At 38.3% G+C, this 25,612-nt stretch overlaps 1 protein-coding gene across 1 annotated transcript in view; it reads left to right on the top strand.

Moving 5' to 3' along the window:
• The window catches only part of GABRG1 (gamma-aminobutyric acid type A receptor subunit gamma1), a gene marked incomplete at both ends in the record, with an annotated part of 55,576 nt that overhangs the window by 18,305 nt on the left and 11,659 nt on the right, over positions 1–25,612 (top strand). The window contains 2 exons of the mRNA XM_084266766.1: positions 8,537–8,604; positions 23,358–23,578. Coding sequence (XP_084122892.1) covers positions 8,537–8,604; positions 23,358–23,578 — 289 coding nt within the window. The remainder of the gene's footprint in view (positions 1–8,536; positions 8,605–23,357; positions 23,579–25,612) is intronic.

Raw genomic sequence — 25,612 nt, 5'->3', positions numbered from 1 at the left:
AATCTATAATCAATCATTAAAGGGCAATTATAGTTTGCTTTGTTTAAGTATGATATTTTGACAGAAACAATTGGAGATATAAACCAGCCATGGCTATTTAAAAAAATGATTCTTAGTTTGTAGGAGTTTATTAAAGAACCATTCCTAGATATTTTTACTCCTACTGTAGAAAATGCATTTTAACTGTATGTGTTGAGCAAATTTAATTCAACCCAGTTATCTTCTTCCCTTAGCTCAGATTTTGAAAAATTGCATAAGAATCTAGTGATATAACTTAGGACATTATCTTTTCTAGAGGAATATAGGAAAAAAAACTTTGCAGCTAGTAGGAATGTAAAATTGTTGTTTAATAGTCAAAGCATCAATTTGCATATAACTTTAAGTGTAAATATTTGGAAGAATCTTGCATTGAAAACAGGGAATATATTAAACCTTGCCAGCTCTTGTCTACCACATGCATGCTGGAGCAAAAGAAAAATAATTTATTTTCTCTGAGTTTGTTTCCTGAACTGTGAAGGGAGAGGTGGAGGACATAATTATTTGTTAAATACTTGGCATTCCCTATCAAAGCAATGCCATGTAAGTCTGTAAGCTGCTTAAATGATAAACAATACAACAATCGAGACTTGTTTCATTTCTGAAGAACAGAGAGATGCAATCTCAAAATAAGCATTTTCTTTTGAAAGCTTATGACAATATTTTTCCTTCCCAAATTTCTTAGTTCTGTTTTATTGTGGACTGTTACCCTGAAAATGTTGAATGGTAATTGTTCTCTCGCTATCACACTATAATCAAATATGAATCTCATGAAGTTTGTGTAAAGTCTTTGCCTTCACATTAATTTAAAGGAATTACTGCAAACCTTTAACAAGAAGAACGGTCTTTCAGCATATTTTTTCTTAAATTCTTTCTGTGACAGATGTGTAGCATTAATTTTTTTCCCCTAATTGCTTGATGCAACGGACAGCAAAGGGATTATGATGAATAGACTATCTCTGGTAGGATTCCTCCTAATGTTTTCCTGACAGGTGAGAATGAAAGAAAGGAGGATTCCGTTACTCTTCCCTACCCATAAAACTTAGAAATAAATGAAAAGAAAATAGAGAAAGATGAGTTTATTCTGCTATGTCAAATGAATTTAGATGGACACAGAACAATTTTGGTACAATCCTTACTTTCACTTTTCTGGTTACATCCTGAGTCTTAACAGGGCAAGGGCTTTTTTTGATTCCGAATATCAGTTCCTGAAATAAGACACTTGGTTCTACCTTCCCTCAAATATATATGCTTCTTTTCTTTTTCTTCTTCTTCTTCTCTCTCTTGGTACTTCTGTACCAATCTGACTATGGCTATCTGGGACCTACCTTCATATTATATATTAAAACCTATGGTTAAAGAATAATCAGCCAGAGTGATGAGAACAGGAAACATGTGGGCGTAGTCACTTTGTTGCCAGGATCAAAAATGTTAAGACTGTCTCCTGCGTGGAGGGGAAGTTGTAGACTTCTGCCACGAGGCAGAAACATTGAGCATCATAAGATGAAATTTGCAACTTCAGGTAAAGGAATCACATTCTGTCCAGCTGCTTGGGGATTGTAGCAGATATTTAACAGATGGAAAACCAAAATCAGGCTATAGTGTGTTCATCTTGTTTTCCTTTGACTATGTAGATAAAATCTGGTGTTAGATTTCCCATCTTCAGAGTATTTGTCAGTACTTGTACAGCAAGGTTATTGAACTGGAATTTTAATTATCTTTCAAAGCAGTAATATCTCACAAAACATTTTTACTATTGAATTACGAAGCTACGTTACAATAGTAACATTTTTTGTTTTGAACCTGGACTTCTTGGGTTTGAATACCAGAGCAGAATTTTGTTTTCTTCCAGATGTTGACACAGAGTTTCAGCATTTTAGAGTGAAATAAGGGCTTTCATTGTTAGACATGCAGTTACTTGAGGGAGGTGATAAAAGAGAGCTAAATGAAAATTGAAATGTCAGAGGCATTACTGAAATTTAATAAGAGAAAACCACACTCTGTCATTTTCTTTTTGTCTCATTCAAACATCCATGAGCTGTAGTGATTTCTCAACTCCTACCCTTTGCTATGTTATTAATCTTACTAGTCCTTATAAAATATACTTTGAGGTTTTGGAGCATAAAGGAGCTAGTATTAAAGGACCTTCTGCTCAATATGAAGTAATAGCAGTTACCAGATGAAATCTCTTATCTGTAGTATAAATCCCTTTAATTACAGATGCAACCTTGGAGTGTTGATATGTTAATAAAGGAGTATTATTCTCACTGTAACATTACCTTTTGGCTGTCTGACTTTATGACCATGCTGGTTTAGCTTCCGTCCTGAATCAAGCTACCTGTTATTTTCCAGCTTTCCTTTTTAAAGGAAAGAATTCTGGCTGCACATTGTTCCATCTCTCACACCTTAGGGATGCTGGGATGTTTATATCAGCATATTTTTTCCAGCTATGTCTCATGTCCAGTGTTGTGTATTCTGTGGGTGAAACCCAACTGATCAATCTGAAAGATTAATAAAAAATAGGGAATTGTCATCATGTATCTACAATGCTAATGGCATGTTTTCAATCAACAGTTAGGAAAGTCATCATTGACAGAATTTTTAAAAACGGGGAGGATGGTTACACGTGGACTAAGAGAAATTTGATACCTAGAGAAATTTGGATAGGTAATTACAATTCTATAAGCAGGGCACAGGTAAATAATTTTGTACAAGTACACTAATGTGAAAAAGTTGTGTACTCATAAAGGGCCCATGAACAAAAAGTGGACTTCCAAGAGACTGATAGAAGCACTAATTCTGAAAAGATAAGGATATTGGGGCATATTCTGTTGAACAGGTGCTGTTAGTGCAGCATTGATGAAAGGATTATAGAATCATGGAATATCCTAAGTTGGAAGGGACCCATAAGGATCATCAAGTCCAACTCCTGGCTCCACACAGGGCCAGCCAAGTCATGGGACTGAATGCATGATATAGACAGGAAGTAGTAAGACCAATCAAGCTGGAAGACATCAAGTAAAGGTAGAGGGACTTGTATTCTGAGATGAAGAATATTTAGCAAGAGTTGAAGGAAATAGAAACACAAGAATAAGACACAGAAGACCATATGCAGTGACTGTTAAAGATGCTGGATTTGTGTGCTGCCTAGAAACTGATAGAAATTATAGAAGTGGTGGGATAGGTATATTCACTAAAGATGGGTTTCTTTTAAAAAGAAAAAAAGGTACAAGAAGTGTGGAGGACAGGGCTCTGCTTACATCAAAATCACTTTGAAAAAATTCTTCAGAGATGGAGCTGGAAGCCTGCAGCAGACACTTGAGGCTGAATTTTCGATGTTAATAGCCATGTAAGTAATACTCTTAGATAACTGGTTGTGAGAATTACACTATTCCATTAAAAACTATTACAAATTGAAGGTCTTTGTTATTTCTGAAGGTAGTACCCTAATGTATTTGCTTTATCACCACAAAGAGATCCTTCTTTAGGCAATTAATGAGGAGTTATAGAAAGCATACTCAAAGAAAATATTCCTGGATGAAAATATCAAAAGTGGTCCCAGCTGAAAAGGGCAGTGATAGACCAACTCTGGTGGGCATCTGGCCTCCAGCTAGGGTCAAACCACCACAACCTTTATTCCAAAATTGGTAATTGTAGTAAACTACAGGACCTGGATAGTGCGTTTTGATGGACTCATTGGGTAGTGTTGACAATTTGAGTAATGAAAATGGAGCAATATGAAACAATAAAAAGTGCAATGTTCTGCACTTTTACAATAATGATGATAATTTCTGTCAGTAGATGGGGGTTTATAAACTGAGAATAACAGATAAGGAGAGCTCTTCAGTGTAGCAACAGAGATATTTCAAATATCAAAAGATGAAAATTGGGCCTGAATAAATGCATGTTAAAAAAGAGGCACTCTTGATAGTGAGAGTAATTGCTAAAATAATTTGTCAATGACTGCGGTAGATTTTTATCACTGTGATTTTTGTAATTGAGAGTTAACGTTTTTGAAAATACAGATTTTGAACTCAAACTGGGGTTCAGAATATGCCAGCATGTTGAGTTTATGTGGCAAGGTTTAGGTAGTGGGGGGTCTACAGGAGTGGTTTCTGTGAGAAGCTGCCAGAAGCTTCCCCTGTGTCTGATAGAGCCAATATATGACAGCTCCAAGATGGACCCATTGCTGGGCAAGGCCAAGCCCATCAGTGATGGTGGTAGTGCTTCTGGGATAGCAGAGTTAAGAAGGGGGAAAAAAACCCTACCAGGAGCAGTTGTAGCCAGAAGAATGTGAAGATGTGAGTGGAGCAACTATGCAGACAGGGTGAAGGAGGAGAGACAGGAGGTACTCCAGGCACCAGAGCAGAGATTCCACTGTAGTCTGTGGCGAAGACCATGGTGAAGCAGGTTGTCCCCCTGCAGCCCATGGAGGATCATGGGGACCAGAGATCCATCTGCAGCCTGTGGAGGACCTCACGCTGGAGCAGGTGGAGGCATCCATAAGAGGCTGTGACCTTGTGGGAAGCCAGTGCTAGAGCAAGCTCCTGGCAGGACCTGTGGCACAGTGGAGAGAGGAGCCCTGGCTGGAGCAGGTTTGCTGGCAGGATTTGTGACCTTTTGAGGGATCCTCACCAGAGCACTCTGGTCCTGAAGGTCTGCACCTGGAGGAAGGGCTCCCACTGGATAAGTTTATGAAAAACTTTAACCCTCGGTAATGACTCGTTTTGGAGAAGTTTGTGGAGGACTTCCTCCTGTGGGAGGGACCCATGCTGGAGCAGGGGAAGAGTGTGAGACCTCTCCCTGAGGTAAGCCTGGCCCCCACCACAGCCTGGGGATTACGCCACATCATCCCGTATCAGTTGGGTAGTGGTCCATGCCTGCTGTGAGAGATTTCTTTCCAGGTCTTGTTGCTTGTCATGAAGTTCATTCTTGCTCTTGAAGTCCAAACTCAAGAGTCACTTATTTACTATGTTTATTTCTTGGGACAAACCTGTCCTTACCTGTGTGCTTGCATTAGATAATGCTCAATACCAATCAGACCTTTTAAACCAGAAGTTTAGTCTAGCAAAGAAAAGGTGAGAAAGCAGGAAATCAGAAAGGCTGTAGATCACTCTAGATCAAGCTTAGCAACCAGGTTCCCTAGCTATGTTAGGACCTGAGGAACTATCGCCTTGCAGGCTGCTGCCTGTTGGTGCTCTTCTCTCAGTTGAGTATGCAATGTGCTGTCCTCTCACCTTCTTTCTTTATTCTAGCCTGGCTCATGTTGTCTTCCAGTGTAAATACTTACTGTGCAAGCCCTTTCTCCCCCTCCTTAAAAGCTTCAGTAAGTTTACAGTGCTGTTTGCACTTCATGCAGGATGTGTTAAATAGCCTTCCTCCTACATGTGGTGTTTTCTAGGCTGATACAAAATTTTTGGGTAAAACAAGAAACATTCACAGTAGAAACATCTTCTCAAACCGTCATTCAGTGCTAGCTCTTCATGGACACTAAATGGACAGTAATAATTATATGGATATCAAATTAGTGTCAAGAATGTATTTTCGTCCAATATTTGTCATTTTCATGGACTTTTATCACTTTTTCCTCAAGAACATGAGAACAATTAATTATTTCTTCTAATTCACTGATGTACTTCATCTGTACCACACAGAAGAACTTTTGAATTGGATCCCTTTCTCTGGATCATTTGGTTCAATTAAAATAATTTCAACAGAGCCAGATTTTCAGACTCTTCACTGTCTCTTAATAGCTCTAATAATCTTACTCAGAGCAGTATGGAAAAGCAAATTGAGCTCCGTGGCACATTACAGGAGAGCCCTTGTGGCAGATCAAGTACTGCTCGCTGCAAGCTAGAATTTCATAGATTTGACACAGCCCCCATTAAAAAATGGCTTGCTGACAGATCCCAAAATTTAGTTGTTCATAAGGAAATATCAGTGGTTGGGCTGTCTATAGTGGGATCTCATAGGAAAGTTTTCATCAAGAATAATAGTATTTTGTATGATTTCTGTAATGAATTTTTGTAGTAAAGTTGGCAGATAATACAAGTCTGTTGAAAAGAGGGAGGCTGTGTTTGCAAGAGTAATCAGCTCCTACAGTAAAACTGGAGATACAAAATTTGAGGAGGGAGGGGGAGGAGGTGGTAGGGGAGGAAACCTGTGGGTAATATTTCAAGGTGAGAGTTTCTGCATAGTAAAGTAGTGAATTAGGGGAAAGCTTAGCTAATTTGTGTAGCATAAGATCTTAGCTACACATTCCCTAAGCATTGTCCTGAGATAAATCTCCTTTTTAAAAGGAACACAGCAAGCAGAAAACTGGGAATGTCTAAGTATTACTGATAACACTGTTAGAAAAACTTACAGTTTGGGTGTTCACATTTCAAGATGGATCTGGAAACAATGGAGCAAGTTGAGAAGTTAAAGCCGTGCGTATTATCTGTAGGTTGCATTTGGAGTATGCGGCATGAGCTGTTCGGCATACTGAAAGCAACTATCAGAGATGACTTTAATCACTGTGTGTAGGTACCAGCATCTGAAGAAGAGGTTTGATACATGGTTAGGCAGTGCTGAAATTTGGAGTCAAAGACTTGAACTTCTGAACAAAACAAGATTTCCTAACACTAAGGAGAATTAAAGATTTTCTTCTGATAGAGTGGAAAAATAGATTCAGCATTGCTCAAGCAACGAGGCAAGATGCACTTTGATCTACCTTCTTATGTTCTACTCTAGCAGTGGGGTTGCTGTTATATAGATAAATAGGGCTGTGAAGCTAAAGGAAGAGGATATCTATATGCAGATGTGTTGTATGTAAAATATATTCTACATATATGTATAAACACATGCATTATATACTTTTTTACTCTGATTTTTTTAGTCCAGAGATATGAGTTCTTGTTTTGCCCCCTTCCTTTCTGAGCCCTGCAGATGCTGAAGACTTTTGCAGCTCAGGAAATATTCTTCTCCCCCACCCCCACCAGGAATTAAATTGGTTTCCAGAGTCTGTTTAAACTTTCTGTGGAGCATGCTGGGGACAGGATGGTGATCAAGTGACTGTGCTCTGTGGTCATACAGAAAATCCTTTGTGCAGCCTCACTGGTGTGTCTTGCTGTCAGGCCCAGGGTCACTCCAGTAATCGTATTTGGAATTAGGAAGAATTTCTTCACAAGTGAGATTGGCAGGGAAAAGGTATCTTAAGATATTTAGGAAATGTATCCTCCTTGTCATTGTAGCTGCCAAGGTTGTTAATGATACCCTGTTTCTTTCTGTGTGTCTGTTTGAGTTTTAGATTTTTGAGATTTGAAAAATCCTCTTACTTGAGATTGTGGGTTTGTTATAGAGCATTTGGGTGATCTCTGATCGTTTGCAGTATAAAGAAATCAAACATGATTACCTAGGGTCCCCTCCTATGACATTAAAGTTCCTTTTTGTTTGTACCTTCCTCCTTTTCTATCTGCAGATAGACAGAGATGCTTCATTTTAACGTGCCAGGTCATGAAAGACAGACCCGCAGAGCTTTATTGCTAACCCTCTTCATTCCACTGGGGCCTAGGACATATGTCCTTCTTGTGTCCACATTTTGTCTCTTCAGTACAAGCTAGAAGAAAATGCTTGGTGAAATGATGAAGTTAAAATGCATCCTGACCTCTTCATTTGTACCTTTCCCCCCTTATAAACCAGTGAGAAGGAAAAAACCCTGAATTATCAGTGTCACCTGTACTTGAGCCGTGACTTTCATGGGAAGTCACTTGGGCTTTGTGACCTTCTATAAGTGCACAAATTAAGAGAGTACGTTCTGTAAGAGAATAGATTTTAAAAAATTTTGTCTGCCTGTTGAGAGTGGTTTTAGTGTGTTTCTAAAGAAAAAATAAGTTTGGAAATATTTAAATCAAAGTGGCTTTCACGCAAGGAAATTTCAATTTAGCGTTTCAAGCAGTGTGTTAATGAAGCTGATAGATAACAGAACATTAGTAATCCTTAGGTGTGCTATAGTTGCATTGAAGAAATAGTTGAAGAAATCTGTGGCCAAAAATTATTTTAGTTTTTTTACACGTTTCCAGTAGGAGTTGGCAGAGAGCACTGCATATTGATCCTTACAGCTGGTAAACACAGCTGCTCCAGGCCTCACAGTTTGTTATGTGTCATTTTCTCCAAACATTTTTTTTCCTTTATGATTTCTTTTTTATGTTGGAAGACAGGGATTTTGGTTTTGCTTTTTTTTTACCTTCTATATCTATCTTATATCTGTTCACAAAGCACAGGTGGGGATTGCATTATGAATAAAAAATTGATGTTATAATTCTATCCATTCATATGGAATAAGGGAGCCAAGTCATGTATGATCCTTCACAGAATGAACAATCCAGAGATTTTATTATACTGAATCTACAGTATAATAGTAATGTCAGATTTGTTGATGTTTTAGTAAATACATTAAATTACACTAACAATGTACAGAGTTAATTCAATATGTAATTATTATGGTTACTCTTTTGTTTAGTGAGAACCACGGTAATTGAAACAGATGTCTATGTTAACAGCATTGGCCCAGTTGACCCAATCAATATGGTAAGTTCTGATTATTGACAGAAAATATTATCTGAATGATGCTATGCATTAATATTATGAACTCATTCAAATAAGTTTATTTCTTATTGTGTATTGTTATGCTGTTGGTTCTCATTGTAATTATTGCAGAAACACATTTAGATTCTATTTGAAATTGTTGTTATTGTGGGAGCAAAGTATGTGGACAGGAAGCTACCAATAAGGAGGATATACAAAATGATAGAGGCTTATTTTTCCAGTAACCAGTGTAAGTTCTTCAAGTAACCAGTGTATGTGCTTCATCCTGTAGCCAGTAGGTATTGCAAACACTGAAACCGAAAATGAGGAATGAAAACAAATTATTAAAATAAACTATGAAAATAAAGCCATATGTATGGAAATATTAAAGGTTTCCCCAAAAGAAACTCTTAATCTGGGAAGCAACATTCTCAGCAAAAATTAGTTGCAGACTTGACCCTTTAAGCTCTCTTTATGTGAGCTCTTGGTTACATTAGTAAGGCACTTTCCCTGGAGTCAATATTGTTTAAGGTTGTTAACCGATAATCCAAAAATTTCTGCTGTTTCAAGGACTGTCCTTAGCCCTTCATTTGATCTCTTAATGTGAGAACATATATCTGTGATTTCCCATTGTATTATTTATTTGCCTAATATGTTAATTCTCTCTGGCAAATGATATTCTTTAATTATTTAGTTTGGATACAATATGGCATGATGTAGAGAGCATTTTATCTAACAGCATATCAAGGGAATATGTCTGAAGGCTATATAGTAGGAGAAGAAATGGATTTATTTTTGTAAATCATTCTATTTTCCTCATGTTATCTGATAGACTTTCACTTTTTTAAAAGGGATTCTGTAAGTGTATGTATGACATTCATTAGAATTTGTTTTTCAAGGCTATTGTGGTTTGGCTTTCACCATAAAGATCTACACAAAATTCTAGATGGTACAGACACCTCACCTCTCATGTTTTAACCTAGGCAGCAGCTAAAACAACCACACTTTTGCTCACTCTCTCCCTGCCTCTGTGGGATGGGAGAGAGAATCGAAAATGAAAAAACCCTACAAACCAAAACTAAAAGCATCGTGGGTTGAGATAAAGATGGTTCAATAGGACAGAAAAGGAAGAGAATAACAACAGCAATAGTAATATCATCAACAACAACAATATTAAAATATACACAAGACAAACGATGAACAGCACAATTTCTCACCATACGCAGCTGATACTCAACTAGTTCCTGAGCAGCCCCACTGCCCAGCCAACCCCTATTTATATACAGAACATCTCGTCATATGGTATGGAATATCCCTCTGTCCAGTTTGGGTCAGGTGTCCTCTCCCAGCTTCTTGTGCCCCCTTGCTGTCTCATTGCAGGCCAGTCCTTGACTGCTTGGCAGTCCTTGGCTGCTTGGCAATGACTAAAAACATCAGTGTATTATCAACAGAATTCTCATCCTAAATCCCAAACAGCACTGTACTAGCTGCTAGGAAGAAAATTAACTCTATTCCTCCTCTGAAACCAGGACAACACCTCATTCTTAAGAGATATTTTTCTACAGCATATGATCTTTTTAGGCATCTGCAACCTGTGTAAACGTTTTTAGCAGGCATCTGGATCAGTGGGGTATTTAGGCTTCTAATAGTTGTTAAGCCTCAAGATTTTTGATTCTGTCTTTTGGAGCTAACCTGTGCTGTGCATCATGCAATAATCATGCAAAATGCTGCTAAATGAATTTTTATGGCCAAAGTCTTAATCCTTGATAGCTCTGCAGTGGTCTAGGGATTTCTTAGCAGAATTTATACATGTGATGAATATTTAGAGCCTCGTTTTCCTCTATGTAGAAGCTCATTCAGTTGACCACTTAATGTAGACGTCCTAGGCTCTTACTGCCGTTCTCTTTCCTTTCAAACTAGGGCTAAAATGAAAAAAGGCCCCTCTGCTGGTACAAGTAGCAGAGCCTGATAAATGGTCACTGTGTAGAAATGCATGCTGATCAGCGTTGCCTGTGGGCCTCATTAGCTTTCTCTCCCATTATTCATTCACCAAACCCTATGTGTTCGTAAACACATTTTGTGCTACTGGTATCCCAAGGAGTCCAGGGAAGAACTGTAGAACTGTGCCAGCACCACAGCTTTTGTGGTTTGACAAGGCCACACAAACGTGCAATTCACTGGGTTGGGAGAGGAATGTCAGCCCTCCAAAACCTTTTTACCTTCCTTTAAGTAAGAGAATACCTGATCTTATAATTTCTGTTTGATCAAAAATGAAATGACAAAATGAGAAAAATTTTGGAGAATGGATACAGGACCAGTTCTTTAATTAAGAAGCAATATTGCATCAGTGTTTCAAAAATAAAAAGCAAAGAGAAAAAATTATACTTTCCCTGCCTTTAATGTCTATTTGATCAAGTTTCATATTGTAAATAGCAAAACTGGGGAAAGGGTTAGAAAGAGGCAGATAATTTCTATAAAGGTGCACGGGCATCATGACTGAGAGATTCAAAACTAGCCAAAAGGAAATTCTCTGTCTTTATATACATATATATATATACACACTGCACAAATATATATATTTGTACAGAAACAAAACTATACTTTAAATTCTTTGCTTTTTCATGTCTTTCTATGTCACGATTTAACATTTTGAAACACTATGGTATAATTTTCATTTTAGCGTGTTTGAGGTCTACATATATTTTTATTCCCTCGCTGTGGATGCTGATGATTCTTATTCAGCTTTTCTATTTATTAACGGAACCCAGTATTAGAAGGTCCACACTGAAAAAGTTCTAAGGCTGCTTTTCACTGAAGCAGTTCAGTTTCCTTGTTATTTTTCAACATGTCGGTCTTTTCTGCAGACAATTTAGCTTTTGATGCATGATCTTTGCTAGTTATCCATTGAAGGCTACTGTGACTGGAAGCTGAAGGCCATACTTTGAAGCCTGGCACTCTTATTTTTAACAAGATAGCTAAACCACTGAGAAAATCAGATATTCACAGAATACACAGTGTGCTAGTTTGGTACGCAGGCTGCATGGCCTGGACACTGTTAGGATAGAATTTACCCCATCATATCATACCATTTATGACTTTGTGCAGAATGAGCTGATAGTGAATTTTGAGTATCCTTTCACTTCTAGATTACATTTTATTCTTAAGTTGTGGTAACTACTAGCAGATTTTTTTAAAGATATTTCAGTATCAATGTGATCAATATCCTAATACAGATTGCTCAGTGTTATTGTACTTGTGGAGGATGCTTTGTGGTCAGGTGTGTCACCGAAGTTATTCTACTTGTCACTATATTTGTGTAGAGGGTTTAAAGGTTTTGTACTCTTACTTTACAGTGCCAGGAAATTTACATTAAGCACACTAGTATATAACTAATTATGTTGCAAAGATATATTATCTGATGCTTCCCTGAAATCCAGGACTCAGGTGCACATGCTTTGTGTGCATAATTCTGTAAATCAGTGTATTTTTAACTCTGTTATTTAATAACATGAAATGTTTTGTTGTTGAATGAATAGTAACTAGCATAAAGAAAAGATGAGGCTTATAAAGAGACAAAAAAGAAAGAAATCGTGGAATTAGCAAGGCCCTGATCGTGCAGATACCTAGGCATGTGCTTCACTTTACATGTGTGAAGCTTGTCACATTGACTTAAGGATTTAGCAAACACAATAGAAAAAATCCAAAGAAAGAATATAAAATGATAGATGTGAACTCTTTCTCTCTCTCTCTCTCCCCCTCCCTGTCTGTTGCAAAGAGCTGTGTGTCTAAGTGTGCGTAGTTCCATACAAGAAACATAAACATAATAAATCACAGTGCTATCCAGATGCTGCGGTGTGTAGTAATATGTCAGGACTGCATGAACGCTGCTTGATAGGGCTTGTTGGGATCATGAACTGCATTGGAAGCTTTTTCTGGAGGTTGGAATTGCCTTCACATATGAAGACCACTATTGTGAGAACCATTGTCTGTATAAGCTTTATCGTGACAAACTGAAAGAAAGAGCATGAGGGCTGCTCTTCTGCTCGGGTTTGAGAATTTATGAGGTTTTCTAAGCACTGAAAATTTTTCAAGAGTCAAGTGTGTGCATTTTAGCCAAAATGGTTCAATTCCCTTTCAAATGATAGGAATATTTGTTCATAAATCAGGACAGAAGTACCAACAAGTCTTTGAATATTATCTGTCTCTTATTATACAGAATCTTCTTTGGAGTAAGCTAGAATAATAAATTTTCTTTCAACTTACCCTTTTATTTTGATTAGGGAAGATAGATTCCAATCATTTTGGTGCCTGTCAGCTATGCGAGTGATCAGAGTTAATTGACTGTTACTCGGATGAGTGTTTGAGACTGATGGACACTGTGTTTGTTTACAGCAGCTGAGTAAATATTCTTTCAGTAGGCTTGAGCATTGTTATGAAATATATTTAAGTGTCAAAACCCATATGTCTGTTACTATTTCTTATTTTACCAGCTCTGGAAACTTGAGCAATACTTCACAAATACAGTTTCATGAACGTGCTTGGGTTTTTTTTCTGAAAAAAAAATTAGCTTAAACTGGTTAATCTGACACTTACAGGCAGCTAGTTTGCCTACTGCTATTGAAAGATAGCTCTAACCTTGCCCTGTTTGGTTTCAGGGGAATTGGCCACCTACAGGCAATATCCTGCTCATACAGGCTCCACACAGCAGTCCAGTGTCACTTCCAATTTCTGTGATCATTTTGAAGGGAATGGTGAGGGGTGAGGGAAAAGGCCACCCCTGTACCACAGGTGGATGTTGCAGTAGCTTTCTGAAACCAAACCAGAGCACAGGCATCTTTTCAGCCCCCACTTTAAACAGCATTCAGTACTTGTCCCATTCTCAGCTGCAGTTTACTGGTTGTCCCTTAACAGATAGGAGGGCGGGGCAGATAGTTAAGGTTTTACACAAGACACCAGAAATATCTGTGCTCTTTGCTGTAAAATATGTCCTTGTATCTGTGCTACTTAGCAAGGCTCTAGTCTAAAGCTGCAGTCTTGTTGTGCTGTAGTTTATTCTTAAGTCTTACTTAGTCTAGTTCATCCTTTAGGAAATACTGGGTTTGCATAGTATTGTTGTATCACTTAAGCCACAGTTGTCATTATTTTATTGATAAATGATAGCAGTAATATTTACTTTAACTTCCTTGAATTCAGTAGAGTGTGCCAGCATACTGGTTGGAAATCCAGTTTATATCATCTAGAAATAGTACGGGAGAAAATAGTCTCAAGGGGAGGTTTAGATTGGTTATGAGGAAAAATTTTTTCACTGCAAGAGTGGTCTGGTGGAATCACCATCCCTAGAGGCATTCCAAAAACATGTGGATGTGGCACTCTAGGACGTGGTTTAGTTGACATAGTGGTATTGAACAGATGCTCAGACTTGATGGTCTCAGAGGCCTTTTCCAACCTTAAGGATTCTATGATTCTGTGATCTCAGATTTTTGGCATCCATAGCCAGAACAATAACCAAACAGCCTTTGAAGTATCTGAGATTTCAGATATTATTGCTCTGTATTTGCATAAGGCTAATTTGTTATAGAAACAGAAAAAGTGCTGAGCTGTGGACATGGTGGGGGCTAGAAGACAATGCTGAAAAGCTTATTTTTATCTGTTGCCAGTCTCTCAGTGTACTGTGAGGAAGTCCCCTTAATATCTTGTGTTCCCATCATTTTATCTTTTTAAGCATGGATGTGAATGTACTTCTTAAAATTCTTCCTTTGGTACTTCTGCACGGAATGTCTTTCATAGTCACCTTCTCTTCCATTCTCAACTACTCAGTAGTTTCATGCACAAATTCAGCAACCTTTCTGTGCCAGCTGCCTTCTCTCCTGCGTGTCTCCTTTTGTCCAATTTAAAATACTGCCTTCGTGTCCCTCACATCTGTTCACAGCTGCTTAGTTAGCTCAATAGGGCTAAATCATAGTTTTAAATCTTCCTTGTTTTCCTCTCCTCCCACAGTCTCGGTGTTGGTAATCACTACATATGTTGTTGATGCCAGAAACCTACAAATTTTCCATGATGTGATGGAACTTAGAACCAGGAGTAGGGTCTCCATTGTAGTCTTCTAAATTCTGAGCACAAAGGAGTTTTATTTTTATTTTATTAATCCATCACATGGAAACTCTTGTCCCAATTTACATTGTTACACTCACATGTTTTTGCAACCTTTCTAGTTGCAGCTTTCACTTTCAAGGCCCTTAAAAGGTTTTTTAGTTTCTATAAATGTCCACAAGGCCTCTTCATTGTTTCCCATTGTGTTCCTCTTTAAACCTTTTTTTAAACTTTTTTGTTTGTTTCTCTTAGTTCCTGTGGAGGCTACAAAATATCATAAACAATTCAGCTTTTGTTGTGCTAAAATCACTAATCCAGTAATTCTGCCTGGTTCTGGGTTTCCTGTTACTTATGCCTCCCTTGTCTTTCCAAATCTTGTCTTTTATCTTAAATTCTAACCACAAGCTCCTTGCAGGAGATGTGTATCCAGTATAAGCAGTATTGAGTGCCTGCACAATTCAGTTGTGATGATTTAAACCAAGAATAATGTTACTATAAGCATTGCATAGCACTTCACTGAGAAGGTAAGAGTGTTGACTAGTGCTAAAGCAAACACAACCAGTGATTTACTCTCCTGCTTTCCCCCACCCCCAGAACTGCACAAACCACTTGCCTGCCCTGTCATACAGTTTACTGTTATTTCCGATGCCTTAATATCCTCGCCCAATACCTTCTGTCTGCTTCTGCTCTGATTGTCTCCCTTGTGTCTGCAGCTGAGACAAGCTACATTTGGTTACTTGTCTTGTACCTCTTATCTTTGTGTCAAATAAGTGACAAATATTTAGAAGAACATTATGCACCTGTTCTTTGTTATTAATTCCTAATCTGTCTGTCTATATGGAAATTTATGATGCTGCATTCCAGTTGTGCTGGCCTAGATCTGAATGGGGTTTCAGGAAAAAAGGCAATGGCTCCTACCACACAGGTTTTCATTCCCGCTTTTGCTGCTGTGCTCCAGAGTAAAGATGCTGTCATTCGCTGGCCCTTTCAATGGCTGGTACCAGGTTCTGTGCTGACGCTACTCCTCCTGTGTCAAAGGCTGGGCAGCTACAGGAGCAGGACTTTTCTTCTTGCAGTATGTGCTGTAGGAAGTGCACTTCACAAAGCAGGGGAATGGTCTGGATGCCCTTTCCTGAAACATTATGTCCAAGGTGTTTACCATTACAAAGGTGTTTCCTTTACCCAGGAGGATGACCCACTCTTGGAAAGAGTGTTGCCCTACTCCCTTGCCTCTTGTGGTGTGACAGCACTGACAAAGCAGCTATTAAGAATTGCAGTGTGCTTTTGCTAGTAAGTGAATGTAATTTCCCTGCCTGTTAATCTTGGCCTTTATTATTTTTATTCTGGTTATGTAAGAATTTAATTTTCAAGTCTCATATGGTCCAAATGGTTATTTTGACTACCATCAAGAATCCACACCTAAACCACTTTTTGTTGGATTATTTCAGAGTTTGTCATTCATTGGCATAAGTAAGTGCTGCATGAGACTTCACCTTTTTGAATAACAGTAAAGTCTGTCTTACAGTGGGGTTTCCCCACAGAGGGTTGTGTCCTTGGGGAAAGTAAGGAAATAGAGGCTTTTTCAGGGAGTTCTTAAGTTCTTCATGCTTTTATATCTTCAGGGTAGCAGATAGTTGATAATTGGCATGATTGCAGAAAGTTAAACAGATGAGAGGGCTGTATTACATGTAGGCTTGGGGAAGAAACCAAACCCAGATAAGTCTCCATGCCATCAAAGTTGGGATTTTGAAGCATGGCAGGAAAGCTGTGGAAATAAAAGACCAAGCAGTAGCTGGGCAATGAATCCCGCTTTAAAAGCGATGTGCTGTACTGAATGGTGAATTGTGCTTGAGAATTTAGAGCTTATTTATAAAAGGAAACCTTAGAAAACCATGTATACTTGAGTAATGTGCAGCTTTGTTGCTGAAGTTGTTTGTGGGACCTATTCTGACTGCTCAAGTATTTCTAGTTGCTATAAATCACTATTGATAACCTTGAGGCTGAACCCTTAATTCATACCAGTATTCACTTCTGGGTTTTAAAGATGTAGGCCTGCATTTATACCTGATTATTTTATTTTTTCTTTTTTTTCTGAGTTGTCTTCTCTGGTTCTTTCTGTAGTTTTATGTTTCTTTCTGAGTTGCTGTAGCTGATATATTTCAGGTTTCAATTGAAAAGTAAACCAAAACTTTTTTGTAAAATTTTCAGTGGAGGAATGTATATACATTATACTTATGTCATCTACTTCCTCTCCTCATGATCTCTTCAAATGGCCAAAATCTAAGCTGAACAAATAAAAGATTTTGCTGAAGTGCTTTAGTCACTTCTCTAGTTAATCTTTTGACTAGTAGCAAGATTTTAATTATAGTTTCTAATCTACAAAGCATTGAAATAAATCTTGCCTTTTATTCATATTGCTGTTTGCATCTGTCACTTTGCATGTTCAAAATGAGGAATGGATAAGCACAGATGCCAAATTATGATGTGAAGAATGATAGATTTTTTCTGTATTGTGACTGTGTAGGTTTCACTGTACTCTCTCACCTTCTGTAGATATGATTTGCCATATTTCCACTTCCCCTGTGCATATGTTCTCATAGCATCCTCCAGTGTGATTATCTGCACAATTATAACAATCTGACTGGTTAAAAGACTCTGGGAGCAGATGCTGTGTGCTTCTGTTCGATTTATTTCCTTGCATCACCCACGTCTTCCACAGCTGCAGTATCATTAATGGAGTATTACAGGTACATGCCAGAATCGTTCAGCTTTGTTGGGTCTTTAGATCTCACCCTAAGGTCACTAGGTTTAGATTGCTCTGGAGAACAAACTAAAATGGTTCACCAAAACAAGAAATTTTGATTCTGTCCCAGCTATGGGGATCAAGCTCTGAAATGATTGTGTGCCCTGAAGCAGCTCAAAAATCTTTTTAAAGGGTTTTTAAAGTAACTCGTCAGGGAGAGCAACAACTTTTTAGACATTTTTATTAAGAGTTGTTATACATCAAAAATAGGTTAAGTATTTTAATAAATGACTTGTTATCCCCTATTGATGTCCAAAGATATTTGGGTGAGGGAAAAAGTTCAGTTTATGAGTGTTCATTGATGGTACACTAGCAAGATGAAGATAAATTGGCTAATGTTTGATGCTTTATTTGGTGCTTGCTTCTTATGGCAGCACGTTGTTACCGTTTTGTCTATGACTGTTCTTTAAACCTGTTAATTGGCATGCTAGACAGAGTCTTTGCTATTACAAAGCTATATCACATCTTCTAACGTTGAAACATGCAGGTTGGTAGAATGTTTTCTTTTGGTTTTCCTTCTGCCTTTGTTTTTTTTCTGAAAAATTCCCTGCCTACCTCACTTTAAGTTCCAGTTCAAGGAATTAGAAGGCTGGATAGAATGAAGAAACATGGAGAAACTATCTTGAAGCTCAGATAACTGAATGTCGTGATTTAGCCCCAGCTGCCAGCTGAACACAGTGCAGCTCCTCGCTCACATCTCCCCCGCCACGGTGGGATGGGGAAGAGAATCAGAAGGAAAAGGTAAAACTTGTGGGTTAGGATAAGGAGAGTTTACTGGGACAGCAAAGGCAGAGGAAAATAATTACAATAATTGGAATATACATTGAGATTTGCTCGCTCAATGACCAGACACCCATCCCATTCCCAAGCAGTTGCTCTTCCTTCCCAGCCAGCCCCCTTCATATTTTAAGCATGGTATCATGGGGTATGAAATACCCCTTTGGTCAGTTTGGGTCAGCTGTCCCTGCTGTGTCCCCTCTGGCCTTCTTGTGAAATCTAACTGTATCCCAGCCATAAACCAGGAATTAGACAGAAGTCACATCTGGCTTGTTAGAGAATCATATAATCACAGATTGGTTTGGTTTGGAAGGGACCTCAAAGCCCATCTAGTTCTAACCCCCTGCCATGGGCAGGTACACACTCCACTAGCCCAGGTTGCCCAAAGCCCCATCCAACCTGGCCCTGAACTCTGCCAGGAAGGGGGCAACCACAGCTTCTATGGGTACCCTGTGCCAGGGCCTCACTGCCCTCACAGTAAAGAATTTCTTCCTAAAATACAATCTAAGTCTGCCCTCTTTCAGTTTAAAACCATTACCTCTCATCCTATCACTCCATGGCCTTGTAAACAGTCCTTCACCAGTTTTCCTATAGGTCGCCATTCAGGCAACTGAATTGAGTTCAGGGTCTTGAATCTTGAATCTGGGAGGAAAGCTACAGTGGGTTTCTGAACAGAGATGAAATGAGTGGTGTATGATTTTATTCATTTTTCACTGAAACGCACTGGTAATGAACTGTATTGCAGGTCTGTAGTTTGCTAAACACAATTTTTCCGTTCTGAGTTTGGTTTTGAGACTTTTCATTGCTTTTTTTGTTTGACCCCAGAAAACTAGGTCACTTCTTTCCTGCTCTAAAACAAAATGTGTTGCAGTTAACATAACCCAGCCAACAATTTAGCTACTTGTAGCTTCAGTATTCCACTTTTTACTGTGGAATATCAAATCAGTTGTGAGGCTGCCAGACAAAATAGCCAAGAAAAATGTTTTTTCTGCTTTGTGAGATTTTTTTTTCATCCTTACTAATACTGCATTGGAATTCATATGATGTCAATTGCACAATTGTGCAGGATGGTATCTGCCTCCCTTTCTTTCACAGTCTTCAGAATAGCCCACCCAGCCCAACAATCCATTGGCTCATTTTTGTATCTGGCTGTAATTGAACCATGCATGACAATGAAACGGATGTTGAGGATCCTATTTATTCCCATATGGTAGCTGTTCCTACTTTATTTGAAGTAATTGCTTTTATTTATTAAACACTTCTCTCTCAGACTATACACCTGCTTGTCAATATTCACAGTTTGTTCACTGCCTGGCCCTTTAATGGTAATCTCTGATTAGTCACTGTGTTGCCAGCCTTTGGAGTTACTTATGATCTTTTAGAGAGGAAAGTGATGGAGGAGGATTGCAGTTATCTGTAAATAATTAGGCAGGTGGGCTCTTTACGCCAGCTGTGCAAAAAAGAGTTCAGTGATCTAATCAAATGCCAAATATGAGCTAACGTGTGTCATGGTTATTGAACCCTGTGAGGCTAAATATGAATAAGCATATATCTTGCTATGGCTGTGACTAACACGGCCATAGATTGATTCCATTTTATTCTGCATGGCTATTTTATCATTAGTTTCATTTGAAAGAGAGAGTAGTAAACCAATTTTCATGGTTACGTGGTGGCATTGAATGGTGAGTTTTATGAAAGATTAATAGAAGTAGCGATGAGTGCTAATTTTAACATTTTGTAAGAAAACGAGGAAAACAAAATAATTACTCAGATTTGCTGCACTAAAAGAATGCTGTATAAATCTGGCTGCTGTTGTGCTTGCTCATACTGTGTTTAAACAAAGACAGGTCTTTTGTTCTTCTAGTTTTGGAAATGAAGTACTCCCAGAAGAGACAGTACAGTGGTTTTCCTACTGCATTTTCAACAATGTTTAGGGACACCCCTTCTTGGGGGAAGGGGAGAAGGGGGACAGGGAGTATGAAGTTGTTTTCAGGAGATGCAAATTTAAGGGAATTCTGTGTATGAATCTATAAAATTTGAAAATTTCAGGCCCGTTTCAAAACTAGATTTTCAGGAAGGATCCAACTTTCTCTATAATTGCCCTAAGCAGAGTATCCCTGTCAGGTTATTGCTCTCAAGTGTCTGTACTGTCACAGCTGCATGCTGCCAGACTCTTAGTTGTCTGACCATCCTAAACATTTGCCTGTGCTTGGGGACTGCTTGGGATCTAGTTGGAGCTACGCCATCTGGCTGCTTCTGTGGGGAAATGTGTGTTCAGAAGGGAAGCTAAGGTACATTTGAGTCCCATTTTCACGTGCCTCAAACCTTTCCAATAAAAGTATATTTGAGTGCTTGGACATAATGCTAAAGTTCAGTGGGATGAAAGACAGTGTAAATATAACACCTTGAAAATATGATTCCCTGTGAGATGCTTTGTGTGAAGGCTATATACCACCTCAGGATATATTATGGACCCTCAAAGACTGAGAGGTCTCGGGGAGGCATAGAACAAATAGATATGCTGAAGAAGTAGGTGATAATGTCCACCAAGGCAGATGTTAAAAGTGGAGTAAATGTTCTTGGGAGAATTCTGAGACCACTGACTGTAGGTGCCTGTGGAAGAGGGGGGTGAACTGCTGCTGCCACCCAATGTGAGGCTACAAGTCCACGTGTTTCAGGTGGGATGGATAGTGGGATTATGCCTTTGGTTGGCTGACTCTTGAGGGAGATGAAGTGTCTGGGTTCTGAAGTGTCACCTTACAAATGGAGGACATTTGCAGGTATGTGACAAGAGGCTAGCAATTGGATCTCTTGTTATACATTCAGCAAGACACTTGAAAACAAGTAGTTACTAATTTTATATTCAACTATTATGTATTAGAGTATTTCTGAACAGTGTTAAATGTGTTGTGAAAGATTTTAACAAAGTTTTTGCTTTTAGTTTTTTAAAAAAAGTTCTTTTAACAACTCATGTAATACACAGGAGTGATTAAAAACTTGCTCATGTAATACTGGAAGGTAAGAGAATACAAGCATCTGGGTCTGCTGAGGCTGTTCCTATGCTTTGTTTATTCGAAATACTCTGTGAGCTCATCTTCCTTTTCTTATCTTAATTTGTTAGGGGGGGTCGGTATTCCATGATAATCTGAGTTTTTTTCCTCTGTGTAGGTTTGACTGTGATGACACTATTACATTTGTTTTACTCAGACAATGCAGTGCTACTGTGAAGTGGCTGCTTAGAGTAGCACCTTCAAACTCGGGCAATCTTCTCATATACTTATCTGTTGATTTCACTCTCAGAATTATTTTTCTTGTACTGTACTGTAAAGGAAACACATCAATCTTTGTTTATTCTGTTCCATTTAAGCCCATTAACAAGCTTCTCCAGTGCAGTGCCTCGGGGTCTCATTTACACCACAGTGAGGCAAGTTTCTTTTCCAGTTGTAACCACTATAGATAAGTACAAAAAGCTGAATTTTAAGGTTAAACAGGCCCTGGGTTTTCACTGTTGTCTTGAATGTGGTTTACATAAAGAAAATAACCAGATACTTGTTTTAACCTACAGAATCTTCCCCTGATGTCAGTGTCTCTCAATGAATAAGCTAAGTTTTAGAAGAAAATATTTTTTTAATGTATTTTTGATCAGACTTCCTGTTCTCTCTGTCCCTCCACTGTTTGCCTCATACACCAGTTATTCATAACCTTGGAGAGTCACTGAGTAACCACAGTCCAGGTGGTAATTCATCTGTTGTACACCACAGAGCAAAGGCAAGCCTCCCTCTTGCACATCTATTTCCTGAACCTGTTCTTCTTCCACCTGGAGAGGTAGGAAAGTTAAGACAGATTTAGGTAGTCCTGGAATGTCTGCCTTGGCACTTCTGAAGGATAAAGTGCCAACGTTCACAAACTTTACTGGGAGAAATGAGTGAGGAGTCTGTAACTCATACAGTTGGCTGCTGTGATTATTTAAAAGTAAAATGAACATCACCACTCCTCCCTACAACCAGAAAGGTCTTCCACTTTTATTTAAAAACAGAATTGACTGTCTACACTGTGCATTTCTGTTGATCAGGTAAACTAAATGTCCCTTTCTGCCCAAGGGGGAGTTTGAACCACTGTCTCCTCTTGTCCTGTAACTGAGAGGTGAGCAACCAACGCCAAGTGTGTAAGTCTGGTCTCCAGCTCTTTTTCCCTGCAGAGGAGCTGCTGAATTGCTCATTGGAGCCTTCATGGGGCAGCTGTGCAGGAAAGATCACATCTGCCATCAAGATGTTGCCTATAAGGTCAGAGTTGTGGACTGGAGTTGTGACAACTGAAACAGAGAAGAGGCTGCTGCTTTACTCCTTTGGAGTGCAGGAACAAATGGTTGGATTCTTTTCAGAAACAATATTTCATTTCATCTGTAATGTTTATCTCCTTGAAGTTTTACTGTGTCAAGTTTTACTGTCAAGTTTTACTTGAGGCTTTAATAAGTGAAGTGGAATTACTTCAGGGAAATTTCTTTCCTGATCATAATTATGTATGTTTTTTGTGTATGTAGGTAGATACACGAAGAAGATGGTAACATATAGTTCTGCAAACTGTAATGTTTATTTCCTGCATTTTCATTAATTTTTCAAAATCTGAAATTTCTGACTGTATCTTAATATCTTACTGTATTGCATGTTGTAAAATTTTTGGGGAAAAGCACAGAAAATTTATCTGGTTTACTTAAGACATGTAGAATCTCTGTCTTAACAAAAATAATCTAACACTACAGTATTCAGGTTGCACTTTTACTTCTGTCTAGGACCTCCAGAGTTGGCCGCACTGTGCAGGGACCTCCAAGTTACAGCATGCTCCCATCCCATCTCTTCTTCCTTAACTAATCAGTGTGTCTCAGGGGAGAGGAGGTGGGGACCAAAAGCCATTTATATATTTCAACAGCTTGTAATGTCCTGGTTTGGGGTTACAGGCTGCTGCGCACTATGCAAATGGTAATAGAAAAAAAATAGCAGTGACCTCAGATTTATATATGAATTAAAAATTGTTGGCTTGCAGACTTCGGTAAACATATACATAGATATGGTTGTTTCTCTGTTTTTAGGAATACACTATAGATATAATTTTTGCCCAGACTTGGTATGACAGTCGTCTAAAATTTAACAGCTCAATGAAGGTGCTTATGCTTAATAGCAATATGGTTGGAAAAATTTGGATTCCAGACACTTTCTTCCGGAACTCGAGGAAATCTGATGCTCACTGGATTACAACTCCAAATCGTTTGCTTCGAATCTGGAGTGATGGAAGAGTATTATACACTCTAAGGTGGGTTTTATTAAGTAAGTAGGAAAAAAACCCCAAAAACCTGTTATGATCAGGATTATAAAAACCATGAATATGAATCAAATCTTTGGCATGTCTTTTGCTGTGGACTACAGGAATTTGCAATTAGTTTAGTAAAGGAAGTGATAAAAATGATCATATGATCATGAAAAACATGAAACTAATAGTATTGAAATGTATTGCCCAAATAAATGGGTAGATGCAATTGAAGGAGATAACCAATTTTAATGTCTTTTAAGTACAGAGAAGATGGAAAAAAAAGTTAGCATTTAACACCATGGAGATCTATCACTAACATATTCCAGATCCTGTCATAATTATTTCACAGACATTCTGTTCTAAATAGTACAGTATCTAATTTCCACCAAATTATATTCTGTAAGTAAAATATGAAATGCTTCAGATAGTAAAAATCATAAGAAGTCTGATTAAAGTGAATGTCCCACTCCTGCATATACACCTTAACATGTTTACCTTTGAAAGCTCTTAAAATCAACAAATCTGTTCATCCAAATTCGACAGGAGCAAACACATTGGCAATAATTCTTCTTGACAAATGGGAGATGCTTGGGCTGGTTTTAAGCCTACCATTTACACTATCTGTACTGATCTTTGAGCCACTTTTCAAACAGCTCTTGAAAGCCTGTAGTCCTCAGAAAGCATTTTAGTATCATCTCTTAATTTTCTTTAAGTATTACTAAAAAATCTTACAATAAATTAGGAGCTGATCAAGAGGCAGTCCATGTAGAGAATGCCTTAATTCTGATTCTGCTCTTTAGAGCCTGTGTATGTATTTATTTAAACAAAAAGTAGCAACTTTTAATTACTTTGTTTTCAGTCATTTATGCTGTTTTCATATGCAGGGTAGTTGTGTTGCATGAACAATTTATAAAAGTCTTCTGTATCAGAAAGAAGAAGAATTAGAAAGTTCTAAAAGAATTCTCGTCACTGAATTTTTCCTTAGTATGCGTCATTTAAGAACACACAAATCTCTCTGGAGAGCACTTTTTAAACAGTTTATTTTGCTAGCATTTATAAAAATCTCTTGAGAAACTCTTCTATTGACATGCTAATTTTTAGTTTTCTTCCTTTCCGTGGTTAACAATTCTAGAGTCATACTTGGACTTTACTCTTCCATTGTTCATTCAGTTTCGATGTACAATTTCTTTTAAGCAGGGTCTGAGTAACAGAAAGAAGCAAACGCACACGACCAAAAAACCTATGTGAGCTCTCCCAGAGTGATAGGTTAGAATTATTATGCTAGACTGTGAGCTAGGAAGTGCATTAAGCTAGTAACAAAGCTGCAAAACAGGTATTCACCCAGCACTGCAACGTGCAAACATCTGTATAGATGAAGATATGGCCTGAAATTGGCCTAAGGTGAAATAACACTGAGAGGTTCATATGTTGTGTATTGAAGGAACAGTAATAGGATCTGACAGTGCTCCAGGTCAGGGACTCCCCTATACAACCACTCTTGCACCATTGATAGAGGCAGTAGATGTGGTCATTCTGTCAGGCTTACTGAGTCTTCTCTGAGGGTGGTCCTTGGTCTGTCCATTGCACTCATCAGTGATTCCAGATCTAGTTGGGTTGCTTTTAATGAAAAGGTTTTGTTTTCTTTAAGTGTTTGGTTATCCTAAGTTTGAAAGTGGGAAACAAAGCACTAAGTGCATATACCATAGCTAGAAGATTGAAAAGCTTCTTCATGGTATGTAAGAGTTTTACTTGGAAATGTGTGTGTGTGTGTTCCTTAACACACCTCTTTCTTGGTCAGGACAAATTTCTAGAAAGGTCCAAGTAACACTGTGCAGAATAACTACGCTGTTCACGGATTTATAGAGCTTTCTGGCAGAACGTGGCAAGATCTTTTCACCATCTTTTTTTTTTTGTCTAGTATGTAAATATTGCATAAGCATTATGTTAATTTTCAAAGTTGTTTTTAGAAGACACTCTGACTTTCTTCCCAGTGTTGACAACAGAGGGGGAGGTATTTTAAATGCAAACAGGGAAGTT

The sequence above is a fragment of the Gallinula chloropus genome (genome assembly GCF_964237585.1).
Source record: "Gallinula chloropus genome assembly, chromosome: 7".
Lineage (NCBI taxonomy): Eukaryota > Metazoa > Chordata > Aves > Gruiformes > Rallidae > Gallinula > Gallinula chloropus.
This window is presented reverse-complemented; position numbering and strand designations above follow the sequence as displayed.